This window comes from Acipenser ruthenus, chromosome 4, assembly GCF_902713425.1.
Source record: "Acipenser ruthenus chromosome 4, fAciRut3.2 maternal haplotype, whole genome shotgun sequence".
Lineage (NCBI taxonomy): Eukaryota > Metazoa > Chordata > Actinopteri > Acipenseriformes > Acipenseridae > Acipenser > Acipenser ruthenus.
This window is the reverse complement of record NC_081192.1, coordinates 78,825,582-78,850,558: the sequence shown is the minus strand read 5'-3', so window position 1 is coordinate 78,850,558 and position 24,977 is coordinate 78,825,582. Positions and strand designations below refer to the sequence as shown.

At 37.8% G+C, this 24,977-nt stretch overlaps 1 protein-coding gene across 5 annotated transcripts; it reads left to right on the top strand.

Annotated features, from left to right (window-relative positions):
• The first annotated feature begins 14,999 nt into the window (after positions 1–14,999).
• LOC117400611 (eomesodermin-like) lies at positions 15,000–24,692 on the top strand. 5 transcript variants are annotated; one of them, XM_059022893.1, is made up of 7 exons: positions 15,000–15,033; positions 19,637–20,341; positions 21,739–21,893; positions 22,422–22,540; positions 23,083–23,241; positions 23,340–23,401; positions 23,624–24,692. In XM_059022893.1, the coding sequence occupies exons 2-7, from the start codon at positions 19,638–19,640 to the stop codon at positions 24,366–24,368; spliced, it is 1,944 nt and encodes a 647-aa protein (XP_058878876.1). In that variant the 5' UTR covers positions 15,000–15,033; position 19,637; the 3' UTR covers positions 24,369–24,692. The 5 variants fall into 5 exon arrangements, with proteins under 5 accessions (XP_058878876.1, XP_058878880.1, XP_058878879.1 ...); XM_059022897.1 differs by lacking the exon at positions 15,000–15,033 and adding an exon at positions 15,133–15,276; XM_059022896.1 differs by lacking the exon at positions 15,000–15,033 and adding an exon at positions 15,133–15,281.
• Positions 24,693–24,977: the final 285 nt, after the last annotated feature.

Sequence of the window (24,977 nt, the reverse complement as noted above, 5' to 3'; positions counted from 1 at the left end):
TGCTGCGCTTATTCTTTAAATAATTTAGGCTATATAAAATACGCAATGCAAATATTTCTAAATAGCATGTTTACACAGATAACCATGAATAAACTAAAATAAAAGAGGATAGATAGCGTCTCGCTTTGTTTCAATTTGGCAAAATTCCGTTTGAAGATCGCTCATAAAGATCGTTGGTAACTAAATCTACTACGGCGTTTCCCTTGCTTGTTGAAATGAAAAAATATATTGAGAGAAAATTAAATTCTAAATACTGAACTGTATTATCAATAACAGTCGGCGAAATTCAGTGTTTAGCCAGCACATTAACAACCCGCCTCTGCTCATGAATGATTGGACAGCTGTCAGATCTTTCACTTTCCCATTGGCCACCTATTCGCCAATTTTCATTCAGTGCTTGTGCTTGCTTATTATTGGACAGCTGCATAAAACTCAGATATTTGACTCTCCTATTGGTTAAACTTACTGTCAGTACCTGCAACTGAAACAGACACAGTTTATGTCCCACCCAGCTAACTTATGTTTGGGCTGCCGCAGAGGAAATGCAGATATTCAATTGGTTGATCGTATCGCAGAGGCCCTTCAGGAAAGGAAAAAAAAATATGTCGAGTACGTACAAGCACAGCATAAGCGAGCACCACTGTCAACAGACTGCTGTGACGGTTTTGTTGGAAAACGCGTTTAAAGCTTTATTTATTTTCCCACGCGGCGAACCGCCAGAAATGTGTTCACGACCCAAAATTTAAGAATAGCTGCCGCGGGCATGATGGTCTGGCTTCGCGGGCACCACTTTGAGGACCACTGGCCTAAACTAAAGTGATGACAGGTATCTTGTCGTACATTTGTGTACGTGTATATGTTTTTTTTTTACCAGATCTGATTTTGGAAGATATTGCATTCAAATGCCAGCTGCTTGCGGCCTCTTCCAACCTGGACCTATTTCACAGTCTCCTGTTTCAAGGCTATTGTACCAAAGCACTGCAGAGGCAAAAAAAAAACACCAGTGTGTCTTATTTTGATGAAATATATACATTTTATTTCCTATCACACACAAAAATACAAGGATTCTCACTTTGAACAACAGTTTTAAAATGCTGCCCTGTGTTTTTTACTTAGTATCTCCAGCACCTAATATACTTCACTTGTTTTTAGAAATTACTGTCATTGTTTTTACTTTTCTTACCATTATTTAAAACGGGAGTGTTTAATTTTACAAAAACATAATAATAATAATAATAATAATAATAATAATAATAATAATAACTTTTTGGTGCCACATTCATAGTTTGGCTTTTTCTATACATTAGTAGACAGCAAGTCTTTCCTTTTTCCTTAGATTTTTCTGATAACGTTTTACAGGAAGCTCTTTCTGACATTTGTTTATAATGTAACAACCTTTTTGTTTAAAATTCACAGTATTATCTACGGAATTCAGCATTCAAAGCCCTCCAATAAAACATTCAAATCTACATTAATGATTTAGATTCTGATATAGTAAAAAAAAACTTGTTAAATTTGCAGATGACACAAAAATAGGAGGAGTGGCAAACACTGTTGCAGCAGCAAAGGTCATTCAAAATGATCTAGACAGCATTCAGAACTGGGCAGACACATGGCAATGACATTTAATAGAGAAAAGTGTAAAGTATTGTATGCAGGCAATACAAATGTGCATTATAAATATCATATGGGAGATACTGAAATTGAAGAAGGGAACTATGAAAAAGACCTAGGAGTTTATGTTGACTCAGAAATGTCTTCAACTAGACAATGTGGGGAAGCTATAAAAAAGGCCAACAAGATGCTCGGATATATTGTGAGAAGTGTTGAATTTAAATCAAGGGAAGTAATGTTAAAACTTTACAATGCATTAGTAAGACCTCACCTAGAATATTGTGTTCAGTTCTGGTCACCTCGTTACAAAAAGGATATTGCTGCTCTAGGCATATCGTATGCAGACAGGCTAAAAGAATTGAATCTATTCAGTCTTGAACAAAGAAGACTACGCGGTGATCTGATTCAAACATTCAAAATCCTAAAAGGTATAGACAATGTCGACCCAGGGGACTTTTTTGACCTGAAAAAAGAAACAAGGACCAGGGGTCACAAATGGAGATTAGATAAAGGGGCATTCAGAACAGAAAATAGGAGGCACTTTTTTACACAGAGAATTGTGAGGGTCTAGAACCAACTCCCCAGTAATGTTGTTGAAGCTGACACCCTGGGATCCTTCAAGAAGCTGCTTGATGAGATTCTGGGATCAATAAGCTACTAACAACCGAACGAGCAAGATGGGCTGAATGTTTGTAAACTTTCTTATGTTCTTATGTTCTTATATATGCGCGGTGAACCGTGGATTCCCCTGCCGACCTAAGCCGGGCGGTGCTCGACCAATTTTGCGCCGCCCCCTAGGAACCCCCGGTCATGGTCGGCTGTGACATAGCCTGGATTCGAACCCGCGATCTCCAGGATATAGGGCGCATCCTGCACTCCATGCAGAGCGCTTTTACTGGATGCACCACTCAGGAGCCCCCAACATTCAATTATCTTAAAAAAGAAAGTTCCACAATAATGAAGTTTTACGAAGCCTTGCTACACTTTAATCGATGTGCTTGATTAGCAGAGTTAGAGAGCGCTTTTAAATCAGGCTTGTTTTCAATCAACAGCTATTTTGTAAATGGCCTACTACAGAACAGTATGGTGCTTTTATGGATATATATATATATATATATATATATATATATATATATATATATATATATATATATATATATATATATGCTTGGGTTATTACCAAACCTTTTGACAAATGTACTGACTCCTTTAAACCAACCATATTCAAAGTATATATAGTATAGTAGCGACCTGAGAGACCGTAGAGGGCGCTGCGCCCTGAAGGGACTCTTCTATGTTGTTTGTCTGTTTGTCAAATCAACAGTACGAAGGTCAGTCTTGAAATCAGGACTTAAAGGATGTGGTGCAGTAAGAATACCTCTGTTAAGAGAGTGGAACAAGACTAAAAGGCTAAAATATGCACAAGAACACAGAAATTGGACTATGGAACAATGGTCAAAGGTGCTTTGGATTGTTGATGGATGGACAACGACACCTGTGCCTTCTGCCAGTTCTGTTGTCAATTCAACACTTGTCTTCTTTCTATTCCTTAAGGATATTATCTTCACGTATTGCTTATCCTTGTTAGACAGCTTTTGAGGTCTTCCAGTCCTGGGTTTGTCAATTACAGATGATGTTTCTCTGTACTTGTTGATTATGCTTTGGATACCACACCTTGAAAATCAAGTGATGTGAGCTATTTCACTCAATGTTTTTCCTTCTTTATGCAAGTCAAAGTTGTTGACTTTTGCACAGCAGTATATATATATATATATATATATATATATATATATATATATATATATATATATATATATATATTTTTTCCCTAAACTAACCAAAAAAACAACCCAGCATCTGGCTCCTCTTTTATTCAGATGGCCATCCCCAAATTGGCAATCAATAAACCAATTTGGGAATGGCCACATTCCAGACATCCTATTATCAGAGAGGTGAATCTATCCCCAGTCCTGCCATATTTAATCTGCCCAGCACAAGTAGCAATTTCTTTCTTTCTTTCTTTCTGCTTTACTTTTGCTTCCGTTTCTTTCTCTTTACCTCGCTATCTCACACACACTTTCTTCCTCTTGAACACCCACCCCGACCAGCAATAGCTGCTGTTTTTTATACTGGTGACCATCTCCAGATAAGCAATAAATCAATCAATTAATCTAAAGATGGTCATATTCTGCGCAGGGTTTTTATATCTGCGTGGTCAACAGTCACCTTAATAGTCAATAATCACTGACTGCCGACCACGCAGTCTCACGAGCTGTCTGGCAGAGACGAGCTGCTAACACTGCCTTTCTGTCTGTGGGTCTCTTTCTGTCTCAGGGTCTCTTTCCTGCCAGTAACAGCTTGGGCCGTGACGCTACCCTGTCACAGTCACATATGGAGGACTTTTAGTTATATTTCACTCATGACCCAGGTTGTTCCCTATTAGTGATATACAAGGTTGAATAAGAAGCGGGCCTATAGGGTTTGTAAGAAGAAATGGACTTGCCCCTTGAAGTAAGTGTATGTGGCAATAACATAAACTATTGTTTGCAAATTGTACTTTATTGTACCAGCTAAAATAATTTCCCTTTTTAGACCATTTGTTTAGTTGCTTACATCTATATATGTCTTTTTCTGTGCAATAAAACACATCCCTGGTGTAAAACACTGGATGAAAAGAACAGTTTGAAGCGCATAAGCAAGCAATAGTATGTAAGGGGTCAGCTACAGTGTTGGATACACTGAGATCTGTCTGAAAGAACCATCCCTGGAATTCGAAACACTAAACAATTAAAACTTCAGCATGCATGTAGTTGCAATGTTTGTAGTTCATTTATACAACATTGTATCAGTAAGTGCATTTCTTTTACGTCTATAATATTCTTTATATAAATATAGTAAATAAATGAACTCCATCAGAAACAACCCTGTACTGGCTTCCATTTAAAGCAATACATATTCAACAGTTGTATGTATACAATAAAGTGTGCTGCAGTATTCACGCCAGTATTACAGAATATGAATAGAATATATTATTATGACACAGTGATATATGTCTCTCATAGATTTTGGGCTGGTAATGCACTTCTCCAATTTGACATACATTATTGTATGATAATATATTCAGACAAATATATTGTAGTTATGTTTTATAATATGGTATGAAAAATACTGCAGCATGCTATTGTGTACTATTAGAGATCAGTTTACTAAACCCATAGTTTATCCATGACTACTGGGCTACTGAAATATGTTCCAGCCCCACCCCCCTGGTGAGCCTGCCTGCACATGAACGACTGCACATTAACCTCTGCATTCACCACTTCGATGACCAGGGCATTAGTATTATATATTGCTTCCAGGTTTTCTCCACCGCACCAAGCAGGGAAAACAAAATGCCTGGCGAGAGTCGTGTGTGGAGAAGTGGAGAATGCTCTCCAGAAAGGGATCGTGGATTGTGGATCGGCTAATGAGAGTAGCAGTGGTTATGTGCTGCAGTTGGTTTATTTCCCAGCATCCTGCTCGCCAGGGGGGCTCGGGTCTAGAGCTCCACTAATGAGACGCTGTTATTAATCTTTCCAGTAGGGCTCATGAATTCAGTTGCTAGCAAAGGCTGCTCCTGCCTGCTTTGGCCCATAAAACCTGGAATGTTTCCCTTTCATGTGCTCTGTTGCTTATCGGCTCTGACAACAATATGGTAAGACTTCCCTTCCCCTGTTGGACTGCCCCTGGCTTTGGGCCACAGAAGGTCATCCTAAACACACTGGGACTTTTATAGGTGGTCAAGAAACATGCTGTCAGGTCAGAATCATGGCTCCTTTATTGGAGGATATTAACTTCAGCCGTTTTCTTGTCATGAATTTCTGCATAGAGGCTTTATAAATCAATTTTATCCCATTTATGGCCTAAGAAATTGTTGACTGCCTCTAAGCTGAGCAAAAAATAAAAACATTTTTCTTTCTTTCTCTCTCAATCAGCAGTGGGTTCTATTTGTAAAAGAACCTCTACTGGGTTGTGTGAAGTCATCTGTGAAATGGAGCTATACCGTATAATGGTTAGTTATACAATAAAAACAGTGCTGAGATTAATCGTCTTCATTTCCAGGCCCTGTGACAAAGATCATTTTAGTTATAAACACATCTCACCTGTGTCATTCTTAGCTTGCAAAACAGTGTGTATGTGAAATGTGCTGTTGATTATATATATATATATATATATATATATACATATATATATATATATATATATATATATATATATATATATATATATATATATATATATATATATATATATACAGTACCAGTCAAAACTTTGAGTACACCTGCTTGAAACCAGGTTTTTCATGATTATCTATGCTTTTAACTGTATAAACTTGTCTATAAACACTTAATATTTCATTATATGATATGTGTACTTATATAAGCTGATAATCATAAGTGAATTGCATTCAAAAATTTTATTTTTAAATGAAAATGTAAATCTTCTCAATTTCAATGAAATGGTCCCCCAAAGCAAGGGGATTTCAGTCTGAAGCCCAAGTCAGTTAAAAGTCTGAAATGTGTATAACACGGTGTTAGAACACTGGCCTAAGTATAAAAGTGTCTTTGTTAGATGTTCTCCGAGTAAACTAGCATGTTACCTAATTAACCTTTTGTCACCAATTATTGTTAACAGGTGAGGGTCCATGATTACTATAAATATAGGTAGCATAGGCACAAGTTTGTCATTCCTGAATGTAAGGGAGCAGAAAATGGCAAAATACGCTCAGTTAAGCAAAGAAAAAAGACAGTCTGTAATTACTTTAAGAAATGAAGGTCAATCTTTAAGACAAATCGCAAGAACATTGCAAGTGTCTGTAACTGTTGTGGCCAAGACCATCAAACAATTTGAAGAAACTGTCCTCATGAGGACTGAACAAGGTCAGGCAGGCCAAGGGTGACATCAGAATCAGAGAACAAGTTCATTCAAGTCACAAGTCTGCGAAACCGGCGATTAACTTCCCCTGAAATAAAAGCTCAGCTAAATGCTACTAGAAGTACAGATGTTTCAACATCAACTGTTCAGAGGAGATTGCGTGAAGCTGGCCTAACTGGAAGAATTGCTGCAAAGAAACCATTGTTAAGAGTGCAGAATAAGAGGAAGAGACTTGCCTGGGCCAAAAAACACAGAAACTGGACGTTTGAGGAGTGGAAGTCGGTCTTATGGACCGATGAGTCAAAATTTGAAATATTTGGGTCCAACCGCGGAGTATTTGTAAGACGCAGAGAGGGTGAGCGCATGAGTTCTGCATGTGTGGTTCCCACTGTCAAGCATGGAGGAGGCAGTGTCGTGGTCTGGGGTTGCTTTGCTGGTGACAGAGTTGGTGATCTTTACCAAGTCCATGGCAAGCTCAACCAGCATGGCTATCATAGCATACTTCAGAGGCATGCCATTCCATCAGGATTACGGCTAGTTGGGCAGTCCTTCATTCTTCAGCAAGATAATGACCCGAAACACACCTCAAAGTTGTGCAAGAACTATCTGGCGAAGAAGGAAAGTGAAGGACAACTCAATCTAATGACCTGGCCTGCCCAGTCTCCAGACCTCAATCCCATAGAACTTGTATGGGACGAACTGGACAGAAGAGTCAAAGCAAAGCTACCCACAAGTGCCCTACATCTCTGGGAATTGCTGCAGAAGAGCTGGGAAGACATGTCGGGTGATTTCCTGCTGAAACTTGTTAACCGAATGCCTCGTGTTTGTGAGGCTGTTATTAAGGCAAAGGGTGGCTATTTTGAGGAATCCAAGATTTAGAGACAATTTTCAATTTTCTTGAACATTGCTTTGATACTCCTTATGTTTTGTTTTGTATATTATAACGTGTTTTCATTTTCAAGTATTTACAGAAACGTGTACGATGTAAAACATTGTCAATTATGAAAAAAACCTAGTTTCCAGCAAGTGTACTCAATCTTTTGACTGGTATATATATATATATATATATATATATATATATATATATATATATATATATATATATATATATATATATATATTAATTTAGTAGTCACCAATTCGTTTTTTAGTTGTTTACTCCCAAATTTTAACAGTGTCCAATTATTTTTGTTTAGCTCAACTCACCGCTACTCAGCCAGTTGTGCGCCGCCCCCTGGGAGCTCCCGTCCTCGGTCGGTAAAGGAATAGCCTGGACTCGAACAGATGACGTCCAGACTATAGGGCACATCCTGCACTCTACGCGAGCGCTTTTACTGGATGCGCCACTCAGGAGCCCCTTTGCTGTTGATATTTAATACAAGTTTGTTTTTTGTGTCAGCAGCATTGTGTAGAACATCGATTATCTTTGTTTTTATATCCAAGATTACTTATGAAAAATGGACAGACCACGTTTTCCACAACAAACACTCAACAGCATTCCCATTAACACAGAGAAACTATGATGAGACTTTTTTCATTGAAAATATACAACCCAGCTTTTCTTATACCATTTTAGCCAGGGCTGTAATTGCTGCAAAAGGTATATACTCCTATTCACAACTCCACGCATGACCCTAAAAAGGTACAGTATCATGTACTTGAGCCCTGGCCTTCACCCCACAGATATGATAGTCCCAATATACTTGGAAACAGTCTCAAGTGCCTGGGTTTAAGAGCCTGCTGCTCAGGGTGCAATGAAATGTTATTGTCACATCTCATCTGACTGTAGCTGTCTGATGTGACAAGTCATGAACTGGCAGTCTATGCAGGTCTAAAGCTTTGGTTTTGTATTGCTTGCCAACACATCCAAATGAATTATTTTCAATGGGAAGGATTTTTTTTTTCTGAAATGTCACAGACACAGACCACAGCTTTGTGCTTTAAAGGATTTGATAATACCACTTCTTTTGAATGCTGGTGTAATGTGGCTTTCAATTGACTTTAATGTAAGAATACTTGTTGTAAGTAGTTCATTGAAAATAATATTTGTTTGTTTGTTTCCAGTCCACTGATTTTTGTGTTTATTTTTTATATACTTGAGAATCGTGCATTTTAATATTTGCATTGTGTTCAATGCTTCAATGGGAAATGGAGGGTCAGGGTTGTCAAGGAGGTGGGGTATTTGTTCCCAGTCCTATCCCCTCAACCATCTTCAAATACACCGAATCAGACACACACGCGCACACACACTCTATATATCATCCTGGTTTCAAACACATGCATTTTTTTAATGAGCAATCAGTTCCAGAGTGCATACAAACCCAAAATATTTTATTATTATTTGTTTATTTGGCAGACACCGTTATCAAGGCGACATACAGGTGTTACAGGGCAGTACAGGGTTACAATGCAATATTCAAATACAGTATAGTTTACAGTAAGCGTGAATTATACTACTAACATACAATATGAAACAGGATGCAACAAGTTAGGATTACAACAATTTATATCTGCATTTAATTCAGGGGGTGTCCAATCACGGTCCTGGAGGGCCATTCCTGTCCAAGGTTAATGATATGAGATAATTAAACTACTTCAAGGTCCTGGATGGAGGTTTCATTGGTTCAATTAAACAATTCAGAACAGGGTTGGAACCCAGGAGTGGAAGGAGTGCATTATTTAATTCTACCTGTTAAACCTGGAGAGGAACGGCCCTCCAGGACTGTGATTGGACAGCCGTAGTTTAAACTCTTAACTCTCCTCGGATGTCAATGTTTACTTTCAAACAAAGAGCCAATGCATAATTCAATATGGTACATCTTGGTAGTCTCAATTGCATTAACCCATTTTATGGGTTAAATGAAGAGCAAATCAGATGGAGGGATACCAGTATTTCAGTGGTGAAGGGGTCTGAGCTGGGTAAAAATGTCAACAAATGCCCCACCCCAGATTGTTCTGTATTTCCAGAAAATTGATAAAATGTTGGGGTTCCACTGCGTTTGGGTGATGTCTTGCTATACTTGAAGAGGAGACAATGATCTGCTGAGGAATACCAATATTCAAATACAGTAATACAGTCAAACTGATCATTGAACTTAAGTAAGATGGGCCTGATCAGCACTTGGATAGGTGACCTCCAAGGAAAACCACGTGCTGCAGAAAGCGGTGATGATGTCTCAGTAGCCTGGGTTTCAGCCAGTGCATTCTGTATATTAGTGAGCGGATATCAACAGAGCAACGCTTGGCATCCAGGCTAATGGTACAAATGGTACTGTAGCTTGCTCTCGGGTCGATTGAGTCCTCTGAGCTCCTGACCCCTGGAAGACAAAGACCAGTTTACAGGTGTATGCTTGATTCACCAGGAACATGGGCAGTATGGGCCTGCTGTAGCAAGTTGAGGAGGAATAGTTCCTGACGAACTTGCCTCCCTAAACTGTGGAAGCACTAGAGCCAATGCGATACTCCCTGTAAAAACCCCAGCGAAGACGGACAAATTCTCACAGCCAAGACACAAACCTGCACTCCACTGACTGTATGACACCCTCTACCTCACATGGTCTTGCCTTTACCAGGGGAGCCATTCTTGTCTGCTCTGTAAGTATTATAGATCATAGAGAATCCAGACTAATTTTCAATACAGGTAAGAAATCTGACTTGTCTAAATGCATGTCCTGCCTCAAGTTCTAATGATATTATATTTGTGTTGTATTATCTTTGTACTTTAGCATAACTGGGAACTGCCAGCTTCCGGGAAACTGCTTTATTTAATTTAAAAGATCAAAACTGGATTCACTGGATAGTTTGGAAATGTAACATTGTGACACTGAACTTCCCCAGCATCAACAGTCCTGTCAGCTTTCTGTGTCGCTTCTGGCTCACATTCAATTTCAGAAATTCTTTACTGAAGTAGAGCAGATGCTTGTTACTGTTATAAGTGGCTTGTTAGCTGAGGATGTACCGGCTGAATGTTATAGTAGTCCTGTCACTTTTTAGCTAGGCCTCTGAGAATTAAGTAGTCAGTAAAGAGTGCTTCCCTCATGGGTTCAGCCTTACGAGGTTAAAAGCAAAGTATTGATTGTGAGTTACCCAGCTTCAACTACAATTTACTCTCATTATATTTCTTTATTCCCTGGTAGGTTTCTTAGTCCATTTGTACGGAAAATCACTGCCGAAGCTGTGTGCAGTGTCCATGTGGCAGTCCCTGCCAAAAATGGACAATTACAAAAATGACATCATAAAGAGTCCCAGGCCAGTAAAACCATCAGTGACATCTAGCACTGTGCTCCAACAGTGCACAAACCACCCAGCATGGAGAACTTTTATTTATTTCTCCATATAGCATTTAACAGATTTGTGTTTGGATTTCCCCCCACCCCACCCTCACCCCACTTTTTAAAGTACTCTGAGAATCATTTCAGCGTCCCACATACAGGATAGTAAAAGTACTTAGCATGTCCACCAGGTTTGTTTTTTCATGTAAGCCGGAAAGTTGTTGCTATTATCCAACTATTAAGGTCTGTGTTGAAATTTATTTCAGAGAGGGGGCCAATTCCCTAACTTATAGTTATACATTATTTAGATGTAATGGTCTTTCTCAACTTAAAATGTTTTTTTTTTTTTTTTTTTTTTTTTTTTTTTTGTATATCAGTAATTTTGACTGGGAGACAAATTGTTTTACATCAATAATTAAAGCTGAACCATCTACAATTAGTAAACAATTTGAATATCGCAGTGATGTCATTGAAAGGTGTCCTCTTACAGTGTTAAATTCAGTAAAATTACAGAAAATGCTGCAGTGATCCTACAGTGTCGATTTGCAGACACAAACACTGCTCTGTTTTTTGTAATTTTACAGTGTATGTGTATACGTTTGATTGAAAGTGCCATCAAATAAAGAAATACAGACCATAAAGTGCCACTGGATCTTGTGATTGAATCTACCCCTGTACAATGTGCACAGATAAGGAGCTGGTCCACTGTGGTAGAGAGGCTTGTGGCCAAGGCAGACAACGGAGGAAAACAGCACAAACACAGGACTTTTAATAAACACACAACAAACACAGGAACAAAATAACAATTATATATATATATATATATATATATATATATATATATATATATATATATATAATTTTGGTAGTATTGGTGGACTGTCAATCAAAACACAAATTCGCAAATAAGAATTGACAGATTCTGGCAGATCTGGCAGCAAGTCATTGTTAAGGTCATGCGATTGCTCTGCTGGGAGATGATACTAAAGGCTTAATTTCGTGAGGCCGAACAGAACTGGACAACCTGATTTGGCGAACATGTTCTGCTTGTTTGGTCGAACAGCCTGTACTGCTTGAAGAGCAGTTCCACACGGTGAAACATTGCGGAGCCCCGCAGATACAGAGAGTTTTGCATCACTACATTTGGGGGGGGGAGGAGGAGAAGGAGGATGAAGTCAGTTTTTTTTTTTAAGTATGGAAAACTACAAACCAGTATATAATTAGGGTTTCTGATTTTTGTTTTTAACCGATAAAACACCCCGATACAAAAAAATGAAATCGGTGGACAGTCAATAAACACAAGAAAACACCAGGAAAAGCTGTGGAAATGGTTAATCAATTCACGCTGACTTTACCCTTTTCCCCATTAAAAAATAAAACCTACTGCAAAAATAATAATAAATACATTTCCCAGTGCTGCTTGGCAATGTCCCGCCTTCCTGACTTGCATCTATCATTGATTAGTTCTGAATACTTTAAACCCGCCCCAACTACTGAGTGACAGCACATTCCTACATTTTTATTGGAGACCTCGCTTGCGAGACTTAAAACGAGATTACAATCAGGAATGGAGGCTTGTGGGATTTAAAACTGTATTACAGTTAATATACGGAGGATTTAAAACAGAATTGTGGTGAAATGTAAAAAAATGCCTGCACAGAAACCCCAGAAGAATGTGTCCGTGACCGTAGGGATTTCGTTGTGGAAGACAGCAAAGGAAAGAAGGTACAACTTAAGTGCAAGTACTGTCGAGTTACTATACATATTTTGACAGAAAAAAAAAACCGCTAAAGCATTTTGGAAAGGAACCAAAAACACTAATTTCATACAGTATATCAAAAACAAAAGCTCCGAAAAAAACAATTTACGTAAAACTCAAATAGCTGAAAAATACAATTAATAAAAACCGAAAAACTGAAGCTCTATGTATATTTCAATATGTTAACGTAGCATTATTCCACAGGCTTAATTCGACTCTGAACCAAAATGATTTAATTATATAGGGAGATGCAAAACTTTTGGCCATAGCTGTACTGCTAATTCACTGTATTCTAATAGATACACATGCAATACTGGCAAAATACAATAAATGTAGCCTCGATTTACGATGGTCTGTACTTTATAGCAAGATTTTCTAATATATTTGACCCATAATATTAATGTTATAATTTATTACACTGCATTGGTTTTGTCCTGGGGAACAAGTGCCAATCAAAGTACCTGTGCTATATGTTAATTTTGTCCATTGACAATAGATGTTAGTGTTCCAAGGTCTTTCTACCACCATATAAATCAAGTCCCTAAAACAATTACACCTCGTGTTGGTAGGACTAAGTGTGCCCTATTAAACTGCAGTAGTTCTGTCTTGAGGAATAATTCCTGAAAATAGGAAATGCCAATCAAAGTACCTCCCCTCTATGTTCATTTTGTCCATTGACAATAGATGTTAGTGTTCCCAGGTCTTTGCCCCACCATATAAATCAAGTCCCCAAAACAATTACACCTAATGTTGGTAAGATTAAGTGTCCCTGTGAATGTTAGAGAATGAATGTGAGCTGCAAATCTCCCTCCAGACCTGGAAGGGAGCTAAGTGAGGTTGGTGGTCCGCCTTCACAGGGTAAGACGGAACCGGAAGTTGGTCATCTTGGGGAAAGGGCGTAGCTGCGGGACTGCTGAACGGCTCTATTGTAATCAGCTGTGTTGCGTGCGGTGATTGGATAGAGTGTGGCACCGCACTGATCACAGGGAGGAGTTTAGCAGTGCAAAGGGGATGCGAATACGTGAGCACAGCCCCTTACACTGAAACATGAACCAGCCGGAGCACTGCTTTGTTTTGTTTGTTTTGGCAGATGGATGCAAGGGGAGCTGAAGCTACCAAGCCAGCACAATCACCTGGAGCACCTGCACTGCCACACCACCTCAACCCGTGTGTGCACTTGTGAATGGAACTCTGATTATTGTTTATTATTTGAAACCATGTTCTTTTGTTTGGGAACTGCAATCCCACCATCTGTGGTCCCCTAATACCATTGTTGGTAGCGGGGGTATCTCTTTTAGAAAATAAAGTTTTTGGAACTACACTCTATTTGTGGACATTGGTTACTCCTGCACCACTCGACACGTGGGCCAACCGCATGACCTTGGCCTGGAAAGACTTTGGAACCAATAATTGGATTACAGGCTGTCCTGTGCCCGTGGCTTGGGATCAGAGCATGTGAGCGGAGTGGAGCGCTCATAAACGCCGCTCCTCGCTCTCTTCCTCTTTTGAAACCGCTCGCTCCAAGGCTTTTATTTCCCCAGTCCGCTCCGCGCCGGTGCTTTTAATTCTGCAGCCAGCTCCACAGCTAGTGTAAATCGCTTCCAAAATGTAGAGATGTGCGAACCAGTTCCTGAAATTGGGTACCTGTTTCCTGCTTTGGTACCGATGAACCGGATACACATATCAGGTATCCGATTCCAATGAGTACTGTTATGTTTTTAGTAAAACTGATTATTAAAACATTAATTTCTGTCAAAAATACATTTGATAACTATAATTGACACATTCACACTTGGAAGAAAAAAAAAAAGTTTTCAAATGAGTTATTACAGCAATAACTGGGTTTTTAACGTTTTTTTTTAATTATTTTTTTATTATATTTATTTCCCTGGAGAATAATTCAATCTCACTTTGGGTAAAGTGAATCTTCTGCACCTTGATGGGATCATTTGCAAGACAACCTCAAGCCAAACAAGACACGATTTCAGCTATCTAAAAAAGTAATTTAACCCCAAGGCGATGGAGTCGTATTTTGGCTTCGGATCCTAACATACACTGACCTTTTTGCACATACCATGTGGTTAAAGATTTTTTAATTGTATAAGCTTTGTGAAATTTGCAATTAACATGGTTCATATACAAGCACACAATGACTTTCACTGCTGTAATATTGGATTTTATTGATTATTTTGTTAACTTTAATTATACCGGGCGATTTCATAGATTGCACAATATTACTGGAACATCGCAAAAGCTGCATCGTTTATGGATAATATCTTATATGTACAGTGTGAAATATTTTTGACAGTGGGCGTTGGAGTGGGAGCAGTGCCAGAGGCTTTTCGCACAATTAGTTCCCGTGCAGACTGTGCCGGGGCCAGATTGAATGATTAGCAATTGTTCCGGCACAGCTGTATATAAAGAGGCACGAATTACTCACTCGAGGTTAGTGTGTTCAGAGGGAGAACAAGAAACGTGAGTCGTAAGATAAATAGAATAAAAATAGAAAACAATTGTTACCCGTGCTGGTTTTAAACCAGCATGATACTTGTTTGTTCCGTGTCTGTATTGTTTGTATGTTTTGGCCCTCGTGCCATTTTGTTTGTTCAGTGTTTTGTTTTATGTTCAAACCTTTTGTTTATTATTAAAATGCGTATCGGTGCTTCATCACTCACCATACTGTGATCTGCATTTCCTGGTCTGACAGGATATTCATTTGTTAAGTGTGTTCATAGAATGATGTTTTTGCTTATGGGTTGTAAGGAATGCATTTGTACTGTGGGCTAGATTTGTGATGGACATGTGTTTGTTTTATAGAAACATTTTCATTCTAACTTTTATACTTCATAACATTAATTTAAAAATCCAATTGATGTCTATGATTAATACGTTTTGTGACTAATTAGAAGCTATTAACATGTTTCAATATTAACTAAATTGAGTTATTTATCAAATTGGTTAATCTGGTTGCATAATTGGTTTATTAAATTATTTATTTCTTAGCAGACACCCTTAGCCAGGGTGACTTACAGTTGTTAAAGTATCAAATTACAAAGTATAACATTACAGATAATAGCAGTTATGGAATACAATAAAATCTGTAGTAAGAGCAAGTTCAAATGTGAGAAAATACAAATTACATTAAATAATTACGTTTGAGAGTGATTACGACTAAGAGCAGTTAAACTTAAGTATTTGGTTATATGGGTAAATTCCATTAAGAGCAAGTAGTAAGTACAATAAATAGGTGAGAACAATTTCACATAAGAGCAATTACAAAAACCATGAATACGGTTACCTTAAAGAGTAAAATCAAGTGCACGATGCAGCAAGTATAATTATGATTGAGAGCAGCAGTAGAATAAAGCAAAGTGTGGCGCAGTTAATTGCAAGTACAAGATGATGCAAGTACTGATACAGTTGGGTGCCATTTAGTCGAGAGTTGTGAGGTTTACAGATGCCCTCTGAACAGGTGTGTCTTGAGGAAGCGCCGAAAGGTGGTCAGGGACTGAGCAGTCCTGATATCCGTGTGTAGGTCGTTAAAATCTTTGGATATTACTTGATTGATTACTTGTCTTGTTCACAGTCATCTTAAAATAACGTTAGAATACGTTTTGTTGAAAAAAAGGGCGGGGGTTTGACCGTTTCAGATTTTGCTGCTGATGTATTTATTTTCAAAAAGTTTTCTTTATGTTGTCCTAGCGCCGGTACAGCTGACCAGATCTCCCTTGAAAAAGAGATTGTAATCTCAATTGGACTTTTCTCGTTAAATAAATGAATGCTCAGAATTTGCAGTCATCTCTGCTTTTAAGTTTTTAGAACATGAGCAATACGTCTTCTACACACCAGAGAGCGCTGCTAACAAACTCCCCCTTGAGCTTTCAGATGCGGTACGGTCCTTGATTATGCGTGTTTAACTTTGTGATTGTTTCACATAAGCCGGAAAACAGATTAAGGTGGCCATCAAATTAGTTTATATATTTGGCTACAGTGCCCCTCTAAGCGCTCAATAGAAACATTGCCTGGGGATAGAAAGGTAAGGCTCTCTTTTTGTACACGTTTTATTTTGGCAATTTTTTTTTTTTAATCAGATGTCTCCAGAATATTTAATACATTTACTTTTTTTTCAGAATTATTTGTGCATTGTTTAAATATAATAAAGGATCACTTGTATTAAATTTAGGCTTCTGTATTGGTAAGTATATGCATCCTTTTTCAATAAAAGTGACTGCTCTGCATGGTTGTCTTAAATAAGGGTACAGCAATAATTTATTAGCAATTATTTTGTAATACATTTGTATAGTCCTGTGTGTTATTATTAAAATGTGTGTATGTATGAAATTATATATATATATATATATATATATATATATATATATATATATATATATATATATATATATATATATATATATATATTAATTCGATACATAGACCAACTGGATAAGTTGGTCAATAACTGTTGTATTATTAAGTAAGATTACTAATATTATATAGTTACTTTCTCTTAAATGAAGACCGCGAAGTCGACACATTGTCAACCTGTTTCATAGTATTTGATTCTTCTTGGCCGCATCGTACCTATGCTGCTTCTGTTTGTGATATCAGCGGCAGCGTGTGTATTAGATGTTTTAATGATGGTGTGTCTCCTCGCCGAGCTGTCACTCCTAGCCTCATCACCGGCTCCTTCAGACAGAAAAATAATTGGCCGCTTCCTTCTGCTTGAAGACGGGCGATCCACTGGGATTTGCATCCTCCTCATTTTATATATATATATATATATATATATATATATATATATATATATATATATATATATATATATATATATATATATATATATATGGAGCGATTATGAGATCACCGGTCGTTCTGTTGTTTCCTCTCGTTTAACGTGTCTATAAATCTTAATCTATAATACAATCACAAACGGCAATCGATTTACTGAACGTCATAAATTTGTGTTTGGATTATTTTATGCTATGTATTGTTACGTTAAGCCTACTTGATAAGAAGTGACAAAATAAATAACATAAATAAATAAAATTACATATTACACTTATGGGTTTATATAAACCAAAATGTCATGTTTTTATTTACTGTAATATGGTACATTATACTGTAGCCTGGGTTATTGCAAATTATTGTAAACTGAAACTATGTACCTACAGCAAGCTCTTTTGCAACTTGTTTTAAATTAATTAAGCAGTAATATTTCCTTCCGCAGTTTAAAGTTGAAATTCATATGTATCCCCCTTATGCCGCTCACCTTTCGTGAAACAGGCCATGTGTTTATAAGAGTAAGCAGATACTGTTCACAGTAAATTCAAGATGAAGTACTTACTTGAAAAGGTACGTTCGTGACACCTTTTTCTGAGGTACAAGAAAACCCCGCGGGCGCTAAATTTCCACTGTGAAGTCTTCACGCCTGTATCTTAAAACCTACTCAGCCCGTGTATTTGTTATAAACAAATCAGTACAGCAAGTCATCTGATTTACAAGAAAAGAATTCGCGTTAATAATAACAACAACAAAAAAAATCTCTGCAGTTTTCTTTGGTTTTTGAATCATTCGTTTTCAATGGGTTTAAACAAGCATACTCACTGGAATGGACGAAGAAGATATATCAATGTCTGCTTTACCATGTTAAGTTTCCTATCAATGTAGATTTTATAATGCTTAAGTTACCTATCAATGTAGATTTTATAATGCTTTTTTGGCAGAGCACCTTCTCCATAGAGTTCACACAAAATTTCAAAAAATGTAATAAGAAATTATTGACCAAAGGGGAGATCTATAGAAATGCAGTAAACCAATCCTAATGGCAAGAGATTTTGTTTTCTTCATATTTACATACACATATTAGGCTATCTGAATAATAACCTAATAAAATATTGATTATTGTATATATTTTATTATTATTATTATTATATTTGTTTGATTATATTGTTTTGTGTGTGTGGTTTCTTATGATTTAGAGATTATAATTAGTAGCACTATTTATTAATTAATATAAACCTTTCAGCAGGTGATTTATTTTTAGTTAATTAACTTGTAAACTATCCATTAACTTTAGTATTGCTTATGCCGTATACTATGTTTAGTAGGGATATATATATATATATATATATATATATATATATATATATATATATATATATATATATATATATATATACACACACACACACACACGAGAGATATGTGAATTGGAATATGTAGGCCTATATAATATTAACTGGTTTTTTGTTTTGTTTTTTAAGATAATTTTGGCCAAAAAAAAGCACATAAATAAATATTTTGTTGCGATCTTATAAACTTACATCGGTTCCAGAGGGCTCGCAAATATCCGCAGCAGAGTTCGGCTGTTGGAAAGCGCGTGTCTTCACTAAAGACTCTGTAACTGACTGTTAATGAGAATCGGATAGCTGTTAATGTGCTGTGGGTTGGCTGAAGAGATTGAAATAGGGCACAACAATAAAAATCCAGTGTAAATACATAAAACCGCAAACCAGAGACTACATGCTGTTATTTTGCCTTTAAACATTGAACGACGCAAACACACACGAAACAAACTTTAAAGTATAGGTTTGTTTTTTAAAGGCTGTGTTAAAAGTTGAAGAAGATTCGATTTGTGTAAATAATATAATGCGCGCGTTTCCCCGAGTATCTCTGATCTTCTAAAAGGGTCTCGGGTGACTTGTGTTAATTACTAGATGTCTAATGAAATTAATGTCATACGAGTCGGCCAATAGGACAGGGGAGGCTGAGGACTCAAGTCCATGTGTATCCAAACGCTCCTCCCCTGAAAGCCTGCAGCAAATGGAAGTGCCAAGAAGGCGAATATATAAGTGGCCTGAACCGGTTTCATTACCTGCAGATAGTAAGACTGATTTGTGAAAAACTGGAGGTGTGGCGATAGGACTAAAGTAGTGTATTCAGTAGGGAGACGAGCATAGAAGTCATTAGCATTTCTATATATTTGTGATAGTCAGTTTTCTGTATGTATTGTACATATGCATTTTAAACTGGATCCCTTTATTTTTTTACCGTGCTGATTTCTTATTTATTTTCAAAGGATGCAGTTGGGAGAGTCGGTCTTGCCCAGCACAGCTCACGGTATACCCAAGACTTTTTATAATCGATCTCCGTCTGAAAGGATCAATAATAGCCCGGGATCCACGCAGCTAGATTTCCTGGACGTAGATAGGACTGACTCTGACCAAGGGAACGGGTCAAAAAAGTTTATGATCGGCGGCAGCATGCTGAGCGACGGGGACAGCGAAATTTTCTCTGGGACCAAAGCAGCTCCAGACGGGCGCAAACGTTCCCCCGTAGTGGGAGAGGAAGACCTATCCAGCGGCGGTCGTTACAATTTAGATGGACTGATTTCAGAAAGATATTTCCTGTCGTCCACCTCTCAGCAAAGCACAGACGTTGGTAATCCATGCTCCCTCTTTCCCTACACGGGACAGCCCGGGGCATTATACTCTGGTCCTAACGGTACCCGGTACCCCTCCTCTCTCCACTATGGATCTATGCTGCCCCCGACCGGGTTTACCTCTGTCTGTGCCGGGAGGAATCAGTTTAGTTCGGGGTATCAATTTACACAAGGCACGGGGTCTCTATATCCATCATACCCAGGATCAGTCTCAGCTATGGGCTCCATTTCGATCCCTGGGACAGAGACCGGGTTGCGGGCTCAAGTCTACCTCTGTAACCGGCCCCTGTGGCTGAAGTTTCACCGGCATCAGACCGAAATGATTATCACCAAACAGGGCAGGTAAGAAACGAACCATGTCATTGTTATATTGTAATATAATAAATTGCAAGTTGTCTAATATTATATGCTCCCCATAAACCGAGCACATTTCCGAAATCGCATTATAGCTTGGTTAAGTAAATTTATTTATTTTTAACGTGGCATTTGTGGGTTAAATTAAGCCTTCAAGTAGAAGTCACTGTCATAATCTATCTACTATTTTATAGGCTATAGTATAATTAACCAAACTCTGGCCATTTACGATAGGCATGAACTAAAAAAAAGTTAACTCAATAGAACCCTCGTAATGTATCCTAAACGGCCAGTTAGCCAATATATGGTTTATATTGTTAAATCGAGGTGCTCGAAAATAAAGGGTAGACCACAACAAAACACTTAAAGGTTTTTTTTTTCTTTTAAAACACAGGATGCAACATCCCGTGTTTTAAATAACATCCCTATTCAGATGTTAAACGAAATAAATTAAATCAATAAAGCAATTACCAATTTCTTTTGAACCGCGTTGAAAAATGAACAAGAGAAATTTGTCTTGGGCAGTAAGTTTTTTTTTTTTGTGTGTGTGTTGATTAACAATTACTATATCTTACAAATATGTAATTTAACATCTCTACGTTATGAAATACGCTGCTTAAGCAGCAGAACCTCTAAAACGGTTATTATAATGTTACACTCGTGGGTTTTTTTCTGTAAAATGTAAAGGATGAATTTGGATATCCATTTTGTGGCAGTGTGATCTTGTCCAAACTATTTCTCTTGCCCATTGTTAACGTTATTAGCAGATAGACACTTTTTGCTGCCATGACAAACATTAATTGATCAATAATTCGTTGGATGATTGACTCTTTGACCTGAACTGTTAAGTAAATGTCACCTATGGAAGTCCTTTTTAGAATAAAACTAAAATCTGCTAATATTCACAGGCGATTATCATGTTAACTCGCTTGAATTATGGGAAGGAAGCTGGTTTCTTTTTATAGTTAAGTTCTATATGGTACAAAAACTGTTTTTTTTTTTTTGTTTGTTTTTTTGCAACATTTGAGCGGCACCTAAACAGAAAATACTGCAACTTAGTATTTTCCGGCAACATTTGATATGCCTTTTTCTAGACAACAAGAGCCATGCCACGGGTTTGGTTAAATTGTATACAACTTTTTTTTTTTATTTCTTTGGTGAGGGTAGGGTAGATTTAAATTAAAGACCACTGACATTATTTTGCAAAGGGCATCCAACGCTGTGTAAAATGTACAAGCAAAAATAAACATTTTTATTAAAAAAATAAATAAATAAATAACCACCTCTCTGGTCATGTTGATATTGTAATGGTAAATACAACAAGGAATAAATATGCCTTTTCACTTGGCTCAATGTATATGTGTTCTTTTTTTTTCTTCTATTAGACGTATGTTCCCTTTCTTAAGTTTCAACATGACCGGTCTGAACCTCACAGCTCACTACAACGTGTTTGTTGAAGTTGTCCTGGCTGATCCAAATCATTGGCGGTTTCAAGGAGGGAAATGGGTAACCTGCGGGAAAGCTGACAACAATATGCAAGGTATTGTGTAAACTGCTGTATCTCTGTGTGCAGTTTCAATTTGGAGGCGCGCGCGCACACTGGAACTAATTATTTCAAGTACAATCTATTGACAATCTATCATGTGCCAGACTAAGATATGATGTGCACCGTTTTATAGTGTGTCATGCTTGGATATCATGTTAAGGTGCATTAGAATCGAATATATTTCTGGCAAACTAAACTTTGTTTTGACTTTCCGTCTTGCACTTTTTCATGTCTAGTTTGCTCGCAGTGAATAACCGCAGTTCAACACCGGGTGTTGTGCAACCTGATATTGTGCGGTGTGGGTGCTCGTTCAGGTTTTTGTGTTGTACAATAACTGGGTTGCTTTATGGGAAAGTTCTATGTTGGCATGCACAGAGGTTCAATAAAATACTGTAGAACAGGTATTGTCTAGCCACGTATGTGTCTGCGTAACATTTGGAATTATTTAAGAGATTCAATCAGCTGCGACTGTGCAATATTCTTTAATCGGTGTTTTTCTTCTCTGCCGTGCGAATTTTCCAGGTAACAAAATGTACGTGCACCCCGAGTCCCCCAACACTGGAGCACACTGGATGAGGCAGGAGATCTCGTTTGGTAAACTGAAGCTAACAAATAACAAAGGCGCCAACAACAGTACCCAGGTAAGCAGTGAATACCATGGACAGCTCCCCTTGCACTTTTACACACAGTTACTTGCCAACCAGGTCAATGTAGTTGATTGGTGTCTGGAACACTATGACGAACATACTAGGGAATCATGGTCGTTGTGTAAACCCAATTGCGAAAGGCTTAAACTTTGTATGGAATGTTTCAAAGTATATCCATTCAAAAAAAAAAAAAAAGCCCCATCATTTTGGTTTGTGACCCCATTGTGTTAACTAATGTGGGACCATTTCTGTGCTTAAAAGGATTTCTACACTGTTTTAGAATTAAATTAACCTTGTACAACATTTTGGTATGTATACTTTTACATTGCAATGCAAATTACCTAACGTTATTTTAAAACTGCTTCATAAGATTTCATTATTAAATCTGACTTTTTTTTTATTGGAGTGTAGGCTATCTATTTGTGGAAATTGAAAAACAACAAAAAAAAAAACACTGACTGACTTGTCTGGTTTTGAGTAACACTTTATATTTCCTCTTCCAAATGTGAGGGATTATTATTATTTTTTTTTAATAGATGATAGTCCTACAGTCTCTACACAAATATCAGCCACGCCTTCATATTGTTGAGGTTACTGAAGATGGTGTGGAAGATATGAGCAGCGAGTCCAAGACGCAGATGTTTACCTTTCCAGAAAACCAATTCATAGCAGTGACTGCTTACCAGAATACAGATGTAAGTCGTATACAATCTGAACCACAATTTTCCATTCTTAAGTGACCAATCAAATGACACTTTTTTTTTTTTAATTCCCCCCCACCCCCCCTTTGTAGATCACGCAGCTGAAAATTGATCACAACCCCTTTGCAAAAGGTTTCAGGGACAATTATGATTCGTAAGTATCATTTTACTCTCTCTTCTATGATGTATATATCAAACCAACAGCTTGTTTATTTCAGTCAATTGTAGTTCCAATTGTTTTGTCCACCCTTGAATGACGCTTCAGTGCTGCTTTTGATTCTAGCTGCATCAAATTATCCTGAAATCTTTTCAACTGTCATTGGTATATGAAGTGTGTAGGGTTGTTAATATAGGTACAACTTTCTTTTTATTGTAGAATGTACACTGCTCCAGAAAGTGACAGACTTACCCCCTCCCCAACTGATTCCCCTCGATCCCACCAGATTGTACCTGGTGCTCGCTATGCAGTCCAACCTTTCTTCCAGGACCAACTGGTGAACAACCTGCCACCGAGCAGGTTCTACAATGGTGAGCGAACAGTGCCCCAGACAAATGGCATCCAGTCCCCACATACAGAAGATCTTGGCACCCCTTCAACACAGAGGTGGTTTGTTACTCCGGTTCAACAGACTGGCTCAAATAAACTGGATCTTCCCTCTTACGAGAGTGACTACTCCCCCAGCACTCTGCTGCCCTACAGTATCAAATCCTTGCCCCTCCAGAGTTCCCATTCCCTTGGCTATTACCCAGACTCTGCCTTTGCTTCAATGGCAGCAGGATGGGGCACAAGAGGCACTTACCAGCGGAAAATTACCACTGGGCTGCCCTGGTCCCCAAGACCGAGCTCTTCTGGCTTTCCGGAAGACCACCTGTCCAGCAAAGACAAGCCCAGGGAAGAGACCAACGCCACTTCCTGGATAGACACCTCTCCTTCCATTAAGTCTTTGGACTCTTCAGATTTTGGAGTTTACTCCACTGTCTGTAAAAGGAGACGCATCTCCCCTAGCTGTTCAAGCACTGACAACTCCCCTACCATCAAATGTGAGGACACTAGTTCCGATGAATATGGCAAAGAGAACTCAAAATCCATGGGTTACTATGCTTTCTACACGAGCCCTTGAATGTTTAGTTTCCTTTTTGGGTTTTTTTAAATAATTTCTTTCAGAATGCTTGAATAGTCTTAAGTGTTTCCATTAGTGTGCCAAAATGTGTGTGTGTGATTTATATTTATATAAAAATAAAATACACACACATACACACACACATTTTGCCTTCCACCTTTTTATGTATGCTATTGTGTGTGATTTCTTGCTGAAGGTGCCAAAGCTATTTGATTGCTTCAAGCAAGTTGTACTTGCATATGTGGTGTGTGTTTTATTTTGGTTTTTTGTAACAAAACAGCAGTATTTTTTAGTAATTTCTTTAATACATGCATGCCAACTTGGTTTCTTATTTACAACTGTGGTTTATTTATTGAAAGCTATAATGTACAGTTTGTGCACTGTAGAATACGTGAGGTATCTTGTACAGTGTCTACATAGCGGTGTCCTATTAGCGATTGCTAATAAAAATAATAAAAAAAAGAAAGCCAAGTAAGGAAAATGAAGTGTCGTATGCTTCTGTGTTGGAGAGGCTTTGGTTTTATTATGCATATTTTCGTTTTATATAAATGTACACATTACTTTAGTTTGTTATCCAGTATCAAATTCTTATGTTAAGAGTATTCTGAT